A 15,812-nucleotide genomic window follows, 5' to 3' on the forward strand; every position below is an offset into this window, starting at 1 on the left:
GTATTGATGGTTCAAGTGGTTAAATATCTGAAAACAAATAGACATGAATCCAAAATACACTGATGACCGTGCTGTCAAACGATGAAACTATATGGAATCTCTGAAAAGGTTGTGGGGGTCCCTGCTTTATCTCTCACTCTTCTTGGCCTGAAAATGTTGAAGACCTCTGACCTAAATTGTAAACTGTCTTTCTTGCAGCTCGTGGGTAAACTGGGTTTGGTGGTCATGGCCCTGTCGGCAGCCTTCCTGTCCGAGGACCAGTTCACCTGCTCCATCTGCCTGGACGTGTTCACCAACCCGGTGTCCACGCCCTGCGGACACAGCTTCTGCCTGGCCTGCATCTCCTCCTACTGGGACGGCGGCAGCGGCGCCAAGCCCTGCCTCTGTCCGCTCTGCAAGGAGTCCTTCCGCAAGCGGCCCGACCTCCAGGTACGTACGGCCTCGCGTAGCCAGACGACTATTCCACATTCTCCGAATGATATATGGCAGTGTTTCTCAAACTTTTCAAATGTCAAGGTCTTCCCTTAACTCTGACGGCGTATAAATGGAACCAAACGGACCCGACAGGGTTCATTTGGTTCCATGTGTACGCTGTCAGAGTTACAGCCTTGTAAGGGTCGATTTAGATCCTCATACAGGAACCTTGAGAGTCCCTGAAATCCACTTTGAGAACCACAGCTATATAGACTGAAACTACACTCCCGAATCCAAGTCACAGAAGCTGGCATTTCCGTTCACAAAGATATATATATTAAAATGTAATTTCTGATAAGCAGCAAGCTATATATGCTTAGAATTTTTTTATTTATATTAGGATAAATGTGCGCGACTATAAAAACGAAACTGAGGTGGGGAGGAGGCTTCACTTCCTCTTTATCGCTTCTGCATGCCGGATATTCATGATCAAAACGTTCGTCTCCCAGACTTTATTATGACAGGAGCATTTGCAAATTGTGGGAGTCAACAGTCTGGCCACGCGAGACTAAATTACGGCGGTGACCGAGATTCAAGCCATGGGTGGGTGTGAGCACTAGTGTTGCCAACTGTCCTCTTATTACTGCATAGGAAGAAAAGTAGTGATATTTGGTAGCCTATAAACCTAAAATGTAAACTTATTGTCTCATAAAGGACAGGCACACTGTAGAACCTTATGTGGAGAATAATTTAAGCAAAAGACAAATACAGTCAGGAACCATTAGCTCTGGAGCGCCTTCCTAGGAAGGTCCTCGATGCGCGTCCCACTGGGAGGAGACCCCGTGGCAGACCAAAGACCAGATGGAGGGATTATATCTCCAAACTGGCTTGGGAACGCCTCGGTATACTCCCTGAGGGAGTGGAGGAAGTTGCTCGGGATAAGGAAATCTGGAGGTCTCAGTTGGAACTATTACCCCCGCGACCCAATTCCGGATAAGCGGTTGAAGATGGATGGATGGATGCTGTAGGCCTAAACTTAAAATGGTGTCTTATAAACGCATGTGGGTTGGAGACCCCCAATGCAAGATTTTGTGGATTAGAAAATATTGCAAAATGTCATCTATTTTTGTCAAGATTTTGCTTTGAAAATAGCAGATCTACAACGCATCGCGATGAGCTTGTAGATCATCTGTTTTGTGCTCATGTGGCCTATAGCTTCTTATCACTTCTTTTGGGCTTGTTTTCATAGACCTAGTTGGCTTATTTCTCTCGCACAATCTGCTACCTCCAGGTCAACAGGACCCTGAAGGAGATCACGGAGCAGTTCAAACAGATGGTCGACATGGCGGAAGCATCACCGGCCGCCACCAGCGAGTCGGGCGGAGGTGGAGGGCAGGCGGAGGACCATCCACATCACCACAACCATCCGCCGTCCACCTCCCTCAGGCCAGGGGGGATGCCAGGGGGGATGCCAGGGAGTGTGTTCGCAGAGCTGATGACGCGCCTGCAGCGGCCCGCGGGCGACAGGGCACCGCCTCCTCCGCCGCCCGTCTCCCGTCCTAACTCTACGCCCATCCAAACACAGAGCCAGCCCGTCGATGTCCCGCCCCCTTCTCCTCGCGATCGGACACACACACACGGGCACCTGGACCTCCCACCGCCCTACTCACCCCCTCGCAGGTATTGTGCCGCTTAACCGTACACCTGATTCATCATCGAAGATGACAAAAAATAAAGCGTTTTACTGACAAAGGACATTGACAATTGAATAGATTACCAGGACATTGACAGTAATGGTAAACAAAAAGGTGTTATAGCTCCACTGGGATTTCCTGAAAGTACGGGGAGGGAGTCGCCTACCGTTAAAGTTTAGCAATGGTGGTCCTTCCATATTACTGTATATCACACAACATCTTAAAGAGGCGGGAAACCCTTTGTTTTAGGTTTAAAAACTTCAGGTGGGGGGGGGGGGGGGGGGGGGAGAGACATTTCCATCAAATACCAGGTCAAGTAAATAGTCTAGTAAATCTAGGGAAAAAATACACTCAGGTTGGACAAAATTGTATTATTTAGTTTTTCAACTGATTCTGTTAGGAAATTAGGTCTACTAGCCAGGATAAAAAAAATCTACCATGATCTGCTCACTGCAAATACCCACAGTGGCCAAATCAAGTTGGGCTCCCATCGACTTTCTATACAGGAGGAAAATACCCAGAAAAAAACTCAGCTTTAAGTAGGATGTGAGGGGTCTAACTAGGGGTTTGTCATGATGCTGAATCCATTGCAAGCATTTGTTTTGCACAAAAAACATTCCTTGGGCTAAGAATGTCCCCAGAAAATGATGGTTTAGTGATGAAAAGTGATGAGTCATCAAAAAAATCATCTTTTGTTAGCGTTTTCTGGGGCCAATGAATGTTTTTTGTGCAAAACAAATGCTTGCAATGGATTCAGCATCATGACAAACCCCTAGTTAGACCCCTCACATCCTACTTAAAGCAGATTTCTTTCCTGGGTATTTTCCTCCTGTATAGAAAGTCGATGGGAGCCCAACTTGATTTGGCCACTGTGGGTATTTGCAGTGAGCAGATCATGGTAGATTTTTTATCCTGGCTAGTAGACCTAATTTCCCAACAGAATCAGTTGAAAAACTAAATAATACAATTTTGTCCAACCTCTGCCTTAATTTTATCTGACTAAAAGTCCTGTTGGACTTGGGCTTGAATGCCAAGCTCCAATTTATCTCTAATTATAAAAGAATTGTGTTTTCTTAGCTGTTGTGCCTGCTGAGAAATTGCTTTCCTTGCGGCAGGAGAAAGAGTCCACAGGTTGCAGTTTCTCAACAAACATTGACTAATTCTTGTCTACAATTGACTGATTATCAATTAACCCTCAACAAACTCTTGTTTTTTATATCACTGGTTCTCAACGTGAAGCCGGGGACCCCCAGGGGTCATTGAAAGAGTTCAGGCCGGGGGGTCCTCAGCTAAATGATCTACCTGTATAGTTAGGGACTAAATGGACACTTATGGGTCCATTTGGTTTTTAATTTAGATTTTCAGTTAAATTAATACAGATAACTTTACATTGTACATCACTGTAGTCCCATAGATAAAAGATCAGATCAAATGGGGGTATTTTGCCTAATGCATTTCAAACCCTGTGTCCTTGAAATAAAAAAATAAATAAAAAATCACACCTAGTGTGAAGTGAGCGGTGCTATTCATGAGTTAATTTCATTAAGTGTCCTGTGAAGCTTGGCCAATGTGACCCTGGGAGTACAACAAGCTTTGTGCCAAGATGTAGGCCAGATGTAGGCCACGCTTCATAGCCCTGACAACAAACTTTGAGCGCTTAGTGCCAAGATGTAGGCCAGATGTAGGCCACACTCTAGGGCCCGGACAAAGCCACAAGTTGGAGCTTAGCTCCTTCCAGGAGCACCGCTCAAAAAGAAGTATAACATATACAATGTATATTTACCACTATCACAGGTACACGTTGAGCGGTCCCTCTGACTCCTCCCTCAATGTCCCACTGTGTCCCGTCCACCAGAGGGGGCTGGAGTTCTTCTGTCGCACGGACCAGACGTGTGTGTGCAGCGTGTGTCTGGAGACCACAGAGCACCGCGGGCACAGTTCTATCCCCGCCAAGAGAGAATGGCACATCAAGAAGGTATGTTAAATTTTATCCCCGCCAGGAGAGAATGGCACATCAAGAATAAGTCATGTCAGGGGCCAGTGGTGGACAAGGGAGGCTCTCTCCATTCCGACATGTCGCCTCTCCGAAATTGACTTCTTATTGTCGGAGTGGCGACACTCCCATGGGGGTTCGATTTAGGGTTAGGGTTAGAGATAGGGTTAGTGTCGGAATGGAGACATGTCGGAAAGGAGAGATGCACTCGGTGGACAAAAGTACTCGAATGTTTTACTAAAGTAAAAGTATCAATATTGCAATATAGAACTAGACTGCACTCTGTCGAGGTGCCAACTTGCCTCTTGTGCACTCGTAGCCAAAATATGGCCTACTTGTGCAGAGTACGCAAGTAGGGTGATCGGTGCTGTTGGGTGATTGGTGCTATATGTGGCACCAATTAGCCAATTGGCTAATTGGTGCCAACACTGCTGCTCCCTACCTTTATTTCATAGCTAGCCATGCATGCCCCCCCTGGCATGTCAGGTGGGCCCATCACAGGTAATAATGTAGTGTAGTGGTTGTAGTAACTGAATGAATCGGGGGTTCAAAATTACATGGACGCTGTTGCTGTGCAGGCAGGCATCCAGTGTTATTTTGTTCAAGGATCAAAGAACGAATGTTATTCACAGGTTTAGGACCAGGTGTAAAGAAGTGAATGAAATTGGCCCGGGCCGCCGGCGTGGAGTTCCGGGCACCCTAGGCTACAACGCCTGCCTGACACTGTGTCGCAGGTTTGAATCCCATTCCCAACGACCTTCGCTGCGTGTCACTCCCCATCTCTCTCCCCATTTCCTGCTAGTCTACTGTCCCATCAATAGCGGCATAAAAGCCCCCCGCCCCAAAAAATGTAATACAAATGTAATAAATAAGTGGATGAAATTAACTTATGTTAGCTTGGTATCAGAATAATCTGCCGGTGCAAAAATGTTTTGCCCTTGTGATAGGCTATAGTCTGGCTTCATGAGGCTAAACTTATAGGCTATAGCATACAAATTTTCATGATGTGATGTCTCAAATGCTTTGAATTTGCATGAGAAAAATGTAGTAAGGCTTGTAAGACACGCAGTACCGGGGCATGTGTTTGTTTTGATGCAAAGCAATTTAATGCCAAGCTTTATGGGTTATTTATTTTATTTAGCACCAGCTACAGCATCTAGTGCTTTTGTGAACTCGATTTACGACCGAAAAGAGCATAAAGGTCAATCATGTGCTTTGCCGCAGGGCCCGGCTTTAACTTGTTCCACCACTGCTGCCTGGTGAAAGGATTTGTAAGGGAAAATAGCATTGCTTGCATTCCATTCATCGCCGTAACACGTCTGTCTCTTAGCTGAATGGTTTACGTGAATGTGAGAACTATCCTGGCTCTAAAGATGCTACCGTTGGTGGACAACCTGTTTTGCCGTTTTCACAACAAAAATAACGATCTCAACTTAAGACAATACGAGTCAGGTTGAAGTGATGATGGCAATAGACCGTATATGGGAGTGGCAGGCTCATGAAATGCACCAAGGGTATTGTTGGAACACAGAGAAAGGCCAGAACAGACAGAAAGAGGAATCCTCCCTAGCTGTTAATATGGGTTGTAAATCAAAAATATTTCTATGCTATGAAAACCATGCACTATCACTATAAGCCCTACTGTATTTCCAAAACAGGCGATCTACAAGCCCACAAAGCACTGTGATATGAGGTGGACGTTGTGGGCTTTCGCGTGTTGTTGCGTATTGGCATGAGGAGTGGTACTGTATAAGGATCACAGTAGGGTTCTTTTGGGATTTTAACAACTCCGGTTCCTTAACCCATTCAGGCCGGGTACACATTTTAGTGTATGGGAGGGGCTTACAGTACATGTACAGTATGTAGCAACATATTTGTTTTTGTAGGCTAATTTCTGATTTAGGCCTAACTATAGGTTAGGCCTAAATGGCAATTGCCTCTTAAGAGGGACTTGACTAAGACTATTATTTGTGTTATTAATCTAAGTCTAAAACTAATGGCTGTAATAATTAACACTGGCATGTAACTGCAATGAAATTAAAGCCAAATACATATTTTAGGTAGGACTATGGTTTATTTTGACCAAGTGACAGGCAGTAGAAAACAACGACTTGTTCAGAATTATGTGGTTATATTTAGCCTAAAAAACATATCCTAAAAGACTAAAATAAGGCTAATCCAAAAAGACTAAGACTAAGACTAAAATGTTTTGATATTTAGTCGATTTAAGACTAGACTAGACAAAAACGATTTCAGAAAACTAAGACAGGACTAAGACTAAATGGTGTGTTATTCAAAAGACTAAGACTAAATCAACATTTGCTGAAAAAAATAAGAGTGTACAAATGGACCCTTATGGGTCCATTTAGTTCCATTTGTGCATTCTCTGAGTTATGGTGGTCCTTAAAATGTTAAAGTTTGAGAACCACCGGTATTGTAATTGTTTAGCATACATGAAGCCAACACTACCAGCTCTGACAGTGTGATAAAACCGGTTCCAGAATCGGCTCCAAATGTGACGGAACTGATTCCAGTATACGCGTGACACATCTACTCTGTGCTAATTCTGTCCTTTCCTGCAGTCCCAGTTAGGCATCACCGAGGTGGAGCTGAGGGATCTGATCTCAGAGAGAGAGCGCAAAGTGGAGGAGATACAGACATCACTGCAGCACATAAAGGTAAACTGTGATCACTATCACCGACTAGGCCAGGGGTCTTCAACGTTTTCGGGCCAAGGAGCCCTTAGCTGAGAGAGAGATCAAGCAGGGACCCCCTCTACATATTGTATAAAATTGTGTTGCAGATTACTCTTTTTCATACATTTCTGAGACAGCTTAGACTTGTTTGACAGCAATATCATCAGTGTAGGTTGTTGGTTTAATGTGTATTTTTAGACATTGAACGACTTGAACCGTCAATACTTAGTCTGTTTTTCTTTTCACTCTACACCAAACCTTTGCCAATAATAGCAGATCTACAAGCTCACAACGCCTCGCAGCGCGAGGCGCTTGTAGATCGGCTATTCTTGGCTAATGTTCCACACGGAATAGGGATACTAGGGTTCAAGTTTGTGTAGAAAAAAAAAAGTTCTTATCACACAAAGATTTGGACGACCCCCTATAGTAACTCTGAGGACCCCCTAGGGGTCCCGGACCCCCTGTTGAAGACCCCTGGACTAGGCTATTAGAATGGCTCTAACTTGCCTGTTAACTAAAACATTTCAGTTGACTGAATCCGCCCGCTGTCTCCTGTTTTGACCCAGGCGTGTGCGGAGAGAGAGACGAGTGGCAGCGTGCGCGTGTTTTCACAACTCGTCACCAGTGTGGAACGCTGCCAGTCTGAAGTGTTGGAGGTAAGCAGCTCAGAATCCCATTCTACCCTGCAAGAGCAGTGGGTTCCAGGTGGTCCCCAGCTAAATGATGGAGAGTTGGTAACCAAATGGATGCCTATCGATCTTTAACTCGTGGGGCCTTATATATGGGTCCATTTGGTACACTCTCAGTCTCAAGAGTTGAATTATTACTAAACATCTGCATTACTTAGTTTAAAAGAAGCGAATTTAAATATATATTGATTTTTTTTAAATATTTGTGTCAGCATTTGCCTGTTATCCCTCTATACAGCATGGAATTGTGAATTGGAATTGGGATTTGAACCAACCCATGCGCAAGTGCCGAAAGTTCTACTGTTGAGCTGCATGCTGCAATGGAAATTTGTAAAATCTAGGTGTCTGACCTGATCACAGGATCTACAATTCTTAATAGAAGAGAAGCTACTGTAGGCCACCCTCAACTTCCAATGGATCCAATGTAGCTATTATTTAAAACCCACAGACAAACTTTTAAACATTTAAACCTAGTGTCCAGATTTTGGGGAACATTTGTAACTAAAATTGCAGATGTATCAAGCTCAAGCTTGATGCTTCTAATGTACTTTTGTTTCTCCTTGTCCTGTTCTTAACTGTATTGTACTGTCTTTGGCACCTGAATTTCCCCCACAGGATCAGTAACATCATTATCTCAGTGGTGTAATGTTATATCTTATCTCAACATGTCACATATGATGCAGTGTGAGCTTGTACCGTAGATGAGCCATTTTCACTACTCTTGAATGACACTGTCATACGACTGTGTATAAAATAGAGCATTCCTTTTAGGGACGAGGAAAAAACGATGACTTATGAAAGATACAAGGATATCGTGCCGATATGAAAACAAACAACCTGAATAACAATGCATTTGTGATTTTCACCAACAGGTGATCGAGATGGCCAGGCGTTCGGCAGAGCACAGAGCGCAGGGTCTCCTCAGGGAGCTGGAGAAGGAGCTGGATGAGCTGAGGAAGAGGAGCACTGCACTGGGACAGCTGGCCCAGTCTGAAGACTATGTCCTCTTCCTCAAGGTGGGACCAGCTCACCTTCATTACAGGCTCATTTCATTCTGATGTGTTGCTGCTTTGTTTGTAACTCATTTTGTTGATGTTTCATTGGGATGTTGCACTTTGTAACATTTGTTTTCAAAAGCAGAAATGTTGTGTGTGTCCGTCTGTCTGTCCGTCCGTGCGTTACCAGCTAATCTCCGGCACCGTTGGCCTGGTCGCTGCCAGACTGTGCACACACACTCCCTGGATGCAATTTTTTTTTAAATGCCTGTTATATGGGGCGGACTTAGTTTAGTTTAGTTTAAAAAACGAAACTAAACTAAGTTCGCCCCATATAGCAGGCAATCTTCTCGCCCCATATATGGGGCGGACTTAACGCTGTATGTACTTCACCGCCTACACCCTAATCTGGGGCCCATTCTACAAAATGCCTTCTAAATCAGTAGTTCTCTACTTTTCAAGATCTTTTCGAAAATGTTCAAGGTGGGAGGCTAGTGTAGCGGTCCAAGCACCGAGGCTGACAGCGTGTTGCAGGTTCGACTCCCAATTCCGACGACCAATTTGCTGCGTGTCAGGGTCACTCTAACTGCCCTAACTGGGCAGGCCCGAGGCCCTACCCTCCCCAACCCCTCAAATAGCAAAAAATCATGATCTAATCTTGTGTGTCCATTCTCTCCCTGCAGACTTTCCCCGCCCTCTCCAGCCGCCCGCCCACCAAGGATTGGTCGGACGCCCATGTGATGTCAGAGCTGACCTCAGGAGCGGTCCTCAGGTCCGTTACGCAGACCATGGAGCGCTTTCAGGAGGAGCTGAGGAAACTGCCGGAGATCTGTAAGTCCACACACACACACACACACACACACACACACACACACACACACACACACACACACACACACACACACACACACACACACACACACACACACACACCTGAAGATCTTTAGGTACACATACCTGACGATCTGTAAGTCCATTCAACCAGGTCAAGGACATCTAGACTGTCAATTTCCCCAAATTACACACATTTTTCAGCATTTTCAAAAATAGCCTCCAAAAGGCTATAGAACTAATCAGCTCCAACGCACTCACGCACATGTAGCAGAGTGATTCACAGCCTCAGCCTGATGGCCTCAACAGTCTAGTATCTCCCTCGGTCCATAGGGATATCCCTTTGGATCAATGGTTAAGATATTGGACTTTCATGCGGGAGACCCAGGTTTGAATCCCGGGGCTTTACACACACACGCACGCCCGGTGCAGTATGTTAATGCAATAATAAACTAGCATGTGGAGTGGTTGGTCTCTGGCCTTTACTCTTCCATTGAGACATTTAGATCCTGTGATCAGGTGGGACACCTACTGGTTGACATGTAGTACTGCATGAAGTAGCCTAAGCACTAAGCAGCCATGCTCTCATTAGCTCAATGGTGGGAGTTTCAGTTCTCACCCCCGAGGGACCAAGGGCTGAATCTAGAGCAGGGGGGTCTTCAACGTTTTCAGCGACCCCTTAGCTGAGAGAGAGAGATGAAGCAGGGACCCCCACTACATATGTAGTGGGGGTCTCGAGTACGACACGAGAGTTACGGATTGCAGCTTTTTAAGTGGTTATACAATAATGACAACAAACAATCTCGATACCATGTTCTTTCCTATGTGAACAGGTCACAGGTCCCCATCGGAACAGTCAGTAACCAGGTCCAACCCAAGTGAGTTCTCACTGCCCAGCAGATTTGTCTGTCAAACCAGTGTGTTTTATCATCTTTAACTTCAACCTGTTTCCATCTTTTGTTTTCTCCGCTGCAGAGGTTAGGAGGGTTCAAGAATATGCAGGTAAACCGTTTAATCCAGTTCTACATGAACACAACACACACAACATGTTGTTGTTACTATAGTTTTTAATTTGACCCTTAGTTTAGCCTATTAGGGTCCCATCATGTAACTGTTTGGTTGCCTATGCTGTTTTGATGCCTTGTTTTTAAACCCTGTAGCACTTTGAGATTTGCAAGATTGTAAAGGGTGTTAAAAATGGGTTAGGGTTAGGGTTAGTAAGTATTATATTATATTATTATTTCAACATGAAAGAACTGAGAAGTAATACAACATCAAAGTTGCCATCAGTTTTCATCCTCTGATGACCCAAATGAGGCCCCTAGAGTCTAACATCAAATCTCTCTCTCTCTCTCAGCTGACATCACACTGGACCCCAACACGTCCCATCCACGTCTCATACTATCCCTGGATGGTAAACAGGTGTACTGCGGTGACCGCAACCAGACACTGCCAGACAACCCGGAGCGTTTCGACAGGGTGGTTTGTGTTCTCGCCCGTGAGGGCTTCAGCTCCGGAAGACATTACTGGGAGGTAGGCAGTAGGCTAATACTAACCCTAACCCAAAAGGCATATTGGTTATAAGTTCTTTATTTCATAAGCAGCTTACAAAAAATATAAGGAAATGCAGTGGTGGAAAAAGCACTCAACACTTTAAAAGTTTAAGTTTAAAGTTTGGTAATCAAAATTTACTTTATTAAAAGTACAACAAAATATTGGTATCAAAATATACTTGAAATGCCAAAAGTAAAAGTGCTCATTATGCAGAATGTCCCGTTTCACAAGTTATCATAGTCTAAAATGTATACAAAATATTCTATAAGGTCACACTGGCTATTTTCAAATAGCCAGTGTTTAAATAGTGCTAAAGTGGGTATATGTTTTGTAATAATAATAGTAATAATCAAAATCTATAAACTAGTAACCTAAGTTTTCAAATAATTGTAGTGGAGTAAAAAGTACAATATTTGCCTCTGAGATGTAGTCGAAGTAAAAATACTGAAAATTGGAAATAGGCCTACCTCAAATTTGTACAAGTACACTACTTGTAGTATGTACTTAGTTACTTTCCACCACTGCGGAAACGTGTAAGTACAAGTACGTGGCGTGCACTGGCGTCACTTGTGTGACTGTGAATGTCGTCTCTCTCTGCGTCCAGGTGGAGGTTGGCGGGAAGACGGACTGGGACCTGGGAGTGGCCAGTCGCTCGGTCAACCGCAAGGGCAAGATCACCGTGAGCCCTGCCAACGGCTACTGGTTCCTCAGCCTGCGCGACCGCACCGACTACGCCTTCCGCACGGAGCCCTCCACCGCCCTGTCGCTCAGCCTCAGGCCCTCGCGCATCGGCATCTACGTGGACTGTGACAAGGGGCTGGTGTCCTTCTACAACGTGGACGCCAAGGTGCTGATCTACACCTTCATGGACGGCTTCTCCGACACCATCCACCCCTTCTTCAGCCCCTGCAACAACAAGTCCGGGAGGAACGACGCTCCGCTCGTCATCTGTCCCGTCGCAATGCCCGAGTGAAACCCGGTGCACGGGTTGAAGTAGCCCTAGAATGTCTGTGACTGTGATCTTACATGCATACATTTCTCATGTATTAAGAGATGTGCCGTTTGATCGGTGAGTGATTGCGACAGTCCGATAATGCCTCTATCGGCTTTGATCGGTATCGGCTTTGCCGATCTACAAGCTAGATCAGCTATTTTCACAATATTTATCTGTGCGACTGAATGTAACTTCAGCTTCAACTCCTACAATTCCAAGTGTTGAATTGGATCCTAAATGACCTCAGCCTGCAATATAACAGTTGTCAATTCATGATACTTTCTCATCTCCTAATGTTTATAATTAGGCTAATATACAATGTCAATGTTTTGCAAGAAGCATCATTAAATATATAAATGCTGCTACAGTAACAAAATAAATAGAATAATTGATGGATTTGACGCTGTGATCGGGAATATTGGTATCGGCAGATACTGATTCCAGTTGATCAATTGCCCCCAAAAATCGCAATCAGAGCATCTCTATCATGTATTCCAAATGCACAGCCATAGATCGGTCCTATCTACGCGTACGTGTGAAGCCTGTGGGAAATTGGAGATATTTTTTACTAAACACATGTTTTCTGCCCGAACTTTCGAAGGGATATGAAACTAGAGGACAATATCTGACTCCATGTCTCAGGAATTCATTTTAGGTGATTACACACAGAACATTTATCCCGCTGAGGTCAGTCCGCTAACTGTGAGCGGATAGGACCGATCTATCTGTATTTGGATTACATGGATGTATGTCAGTCAGATCACAGACATTCTATTTCTAGGGCACATATGTCAAACTCAAGGCCCAGGGCCGAATCAGGCCTGTGAATGAATTATCTTTGGCCTGCGGGATGATATTTAAAAACTATTAGATTGGCTGGTATATTGCACCTGGGATTCGAACCAAGGTCTCCCGTATGACGTCCAACATCTTAACCATCAGACCAAAGGGATATCCCTATGGACTGGGGGAGATATTAGACTTAGCCATCAGGCTGAGGCAGTGAATCACTCTGCTACACACGCACCACCATAATACTACAAGTCCCACAATGCACCTCTAGTGCATTGGCACATATCGAGGGCCCGTGACCGCAAGCCTGCGTTTAAATAAACATTGAACCAGTCCGTCCCTTGAAATGTTTTACATTTTGTCCCACTGTGTATTTGAGTTTGATATCCCTGTTCTAGGGCTATGGTTAAAGCTGCAGTCCGGGACGGAACCCTATACAGTATGTTCCCATTCTGGGGGAAACGGTTGGTGAAAATAGGCAATCTCAAGTAGTACCGCTCGACATACATAAGCACAGTAACCTCTGGGTATGCAGCAGGGATTCTCTATTAGAAGAGCAATAATGATTTTACATTTTATTTGTAATGCACTTTACATTTGAAACAAATCTCAAAGTGCTGCATTAAAAGGAAAACTGAAAGAATTGAAATAGACTAAGATAATAATAAAAAACGAAAAACAACAAAATGAATGAATTCAGAATAGTGGTCACGTATTATACACAGCTAAGAAAAGGTTTAAAAACAGATAAGGCATCCATAAGTCCATCTAGGCAAATGCCTTGTTAAAAAGAAAAGTCTTTAGTCCCCCTTTAAAAGCATCAGTGGACTGTGGTGCTCTCAGGTGGTCGGAGAGGACATTCCACAGTCGAGGAGCAGCTGAGCAGAAGGCCCGGTCCTCCATAGTGCTGAAATTAGTCTTTTTGCCCTTTAGTGAGTTAGAATTTCCAGAGCAAAGGGAGTGGAGGGAGCGGGTGGAGGTCAGGGGTTCAATGAGTTCCTTTAGATAGGAAGGGGCGTTGCTGTGGATGCACTGATGGGTGAGGCATACTCTATCCTGAAGGAGATGGGAAGCCAGTGTAGAGAATGAAGTATGGGTGTGATATGTTCATATCTCTCAGAGCGGTAGAATGGTCTCCCCCACATGGTTTGAATCCCAGAAATGAATCTTACAGGCTGCAGCTTTAAGTCCAAAGTAAACCACGCAGTCATGTTACAGATACAGATACAACTGTAGGCTTGTTAAAACACCACAATACTACAAATATAGGCTAAGGATATGCAGTAATTATATGACATAATTTTTTTTAACTCAGCGCTGTGTTTAACCAGACCTCTGCTATGAAGATGATGATGATGATGATGCTCACTTACAGTGCGTCTTGTCATGAATCATGGCTGAGATGCATGCAGTCATCTCCACACCTGATTTAATTGAAAATGATCAGGTCACATCCAATCACTAACTTAACTGTACCATGTTCAGTATGAATTCAGTTGTCGTTGCAGGTGTGTAACTGTCACTAAGAGATCTACAAGCAGATCTACAAGCTCACAACGCTTCGAAGAGCGACGTGTTGTGAGCTTGTATTTCCAAATCGACTTAAGCATGAAATAGGGCGTAGTTGGTTAACGTGGTATGTTTTGTTTCAGTAATCCTTATCTACAAAGTATCTATAGTTACTAAAGCTGCCAAATAATTGTAGTGGAGTAAAAAGTACAATAGGCTATTTGCATCTGAGATGTAGTGGAGTAGAAGTATCAAACGAGGGAAATACTGAAGTAAAGCAAAACAAAACTCAAGTACAGTTTTGGAGTAAATGTACTTACTACTGTATAATAAAGAATAATACAAGCATCATAGCTTGTAAGTTCAAAACTGTAGCATAATTAAACGTAACTCTTATGAGACAGGTGGGTTATGTAAATATTAAACTATATTATGCAAACACAGTGAGAGGGGTGGATATCGACTGAACAGATTAATGTTCACAAACCATGTCGTTTATATATGAAATACACATATATATATTTACACAGCTGTGCACATAATGCTGGGTATTGTTATGAGAATAAAGCCACATATTTTGAAAAGTATTGAATGGTCTTTCCTACATCTGCCCTTTCTACATGTACATAATAATGTAAAACAAATAAGTGTTCATGTAAATCTGAGATTTTAAAGCTGGCTTTATTATGGGTCATTTTTCACACTCTATTGGTTAAACGAAGATTCCTGATTTGAAAGTGCACGTAGGCCTACTGGTGGTTCTCAAAGTGGGGTCCGGTGAACTCCAGCAATTTTGTTAATATAACATCTCAATCAGTTTGACCACTTTAACCCTATTTTATACTTTGGCTAATCAAAAATAGTAGATCTGCAAGCTTAGAACACGCCGCAATCAGCTATTTATGAAAATATATAAAAAAATAAAAATGTTGAAATGTTTGGAATAATTTTGAAAATGTTTAACACAAATGTTCCCTTTTGGGTGTCCCTGGTACAAGATATGTTCAGATGGGGTTCTGCAGACAAACACAATATATTTTGGTGGTCTTTCACATGAAAAAGTTAAGTTAAAAAGAATCACATGTAACAGTATATTGTCACTGTAAGGTAGAAACCCTGTATTTCCAATTTTCAAATTTGCACGTTTCTTCGTAAAGTAAAGCCCTGTCTGTTAAGGATTGAACTTGGTGATGTGATGTGATGATGAGTGAACTTGATCTTTTTGTGTTGTGATGACGTGACAACTCAGCAGTCTATAGCTATTGACTGTATGAAAAGGTGTTATATTGTATACAGTATATATATACTTTTTTATACATATAAAAATGAAATGATGAATGTATTAATTCCACACAATAAGCTTCAAGAAGATAAAACATTGTATTATATTATATTTACAGTAATCTTCAGTCTTCCTCAGCGATGTAATTTCGCAACCAACCCTTTTCTTGTTGCATTGATTAAAAGTGTAATGTATCAGCATAATAGACACTGGACAAAAGCATTAGATTGTAATAATGTGAGCGAATGTCAATATGTGTACAATATATAGAATTTGACATCACACTATTGAAAGTAATAGCTGAAAAAAAAAAAGCTTTTAGCCTGTTGAAAGCATTTTTTAGGGTTCACACAGGGTTAAATTAATAAA

At 43.2% G+C, this 15,812-nt stretch overlaps 1 protein-coding gene across 1 annotated transcript; it reads left to right on the forward strand.

The window, feature by feature from the left end:
• Window positions 1-225: 225 nt before the first annotated feature.
• btr01 (bloodthirsty-related gene family, member 1) lies at window positions 226-11,839 on the forward strand (the record flags this gene model as incomplete). Its single annotated transcript, XM_080722377.1, has 11 exons — window positions 226-429; window positions 1,706-2,094; window positions 3,903-4,083; window positions 6,684-6,779; window positions 7,364-7,453; window positions 8,359-8,502; window positions 9,165-9,312; window positions 10,146-10,190; window positions 10,288-10,314; window positions 10,670-10,845; window positions 11,471-11,839. The coding sequence occupies 11 exons, from the start codon at window positions 226-228 to the stop codon at window positions 11,837-11,839; spliced, it is 1,869 nt and encodes a 622-aa protein (XP_080578503.1).
• Window positions 11,840-15,812: the final 3,973 nt, after the last annotated feature.

The sequence above is a fragment of the Nannobrachium achirus genome (assembly GCF_963921795.1).
Source record: "Nannobrachium achirus genome assembly, chromosome: 3".
In the NCBI taxonomy this organism is placed as follows: Eukaryota; Metazoa; Chordata; class Actinopteri; order Myctophiformes; family Myctophidae; genus Nannobrachium; species Nannobrachium achirus.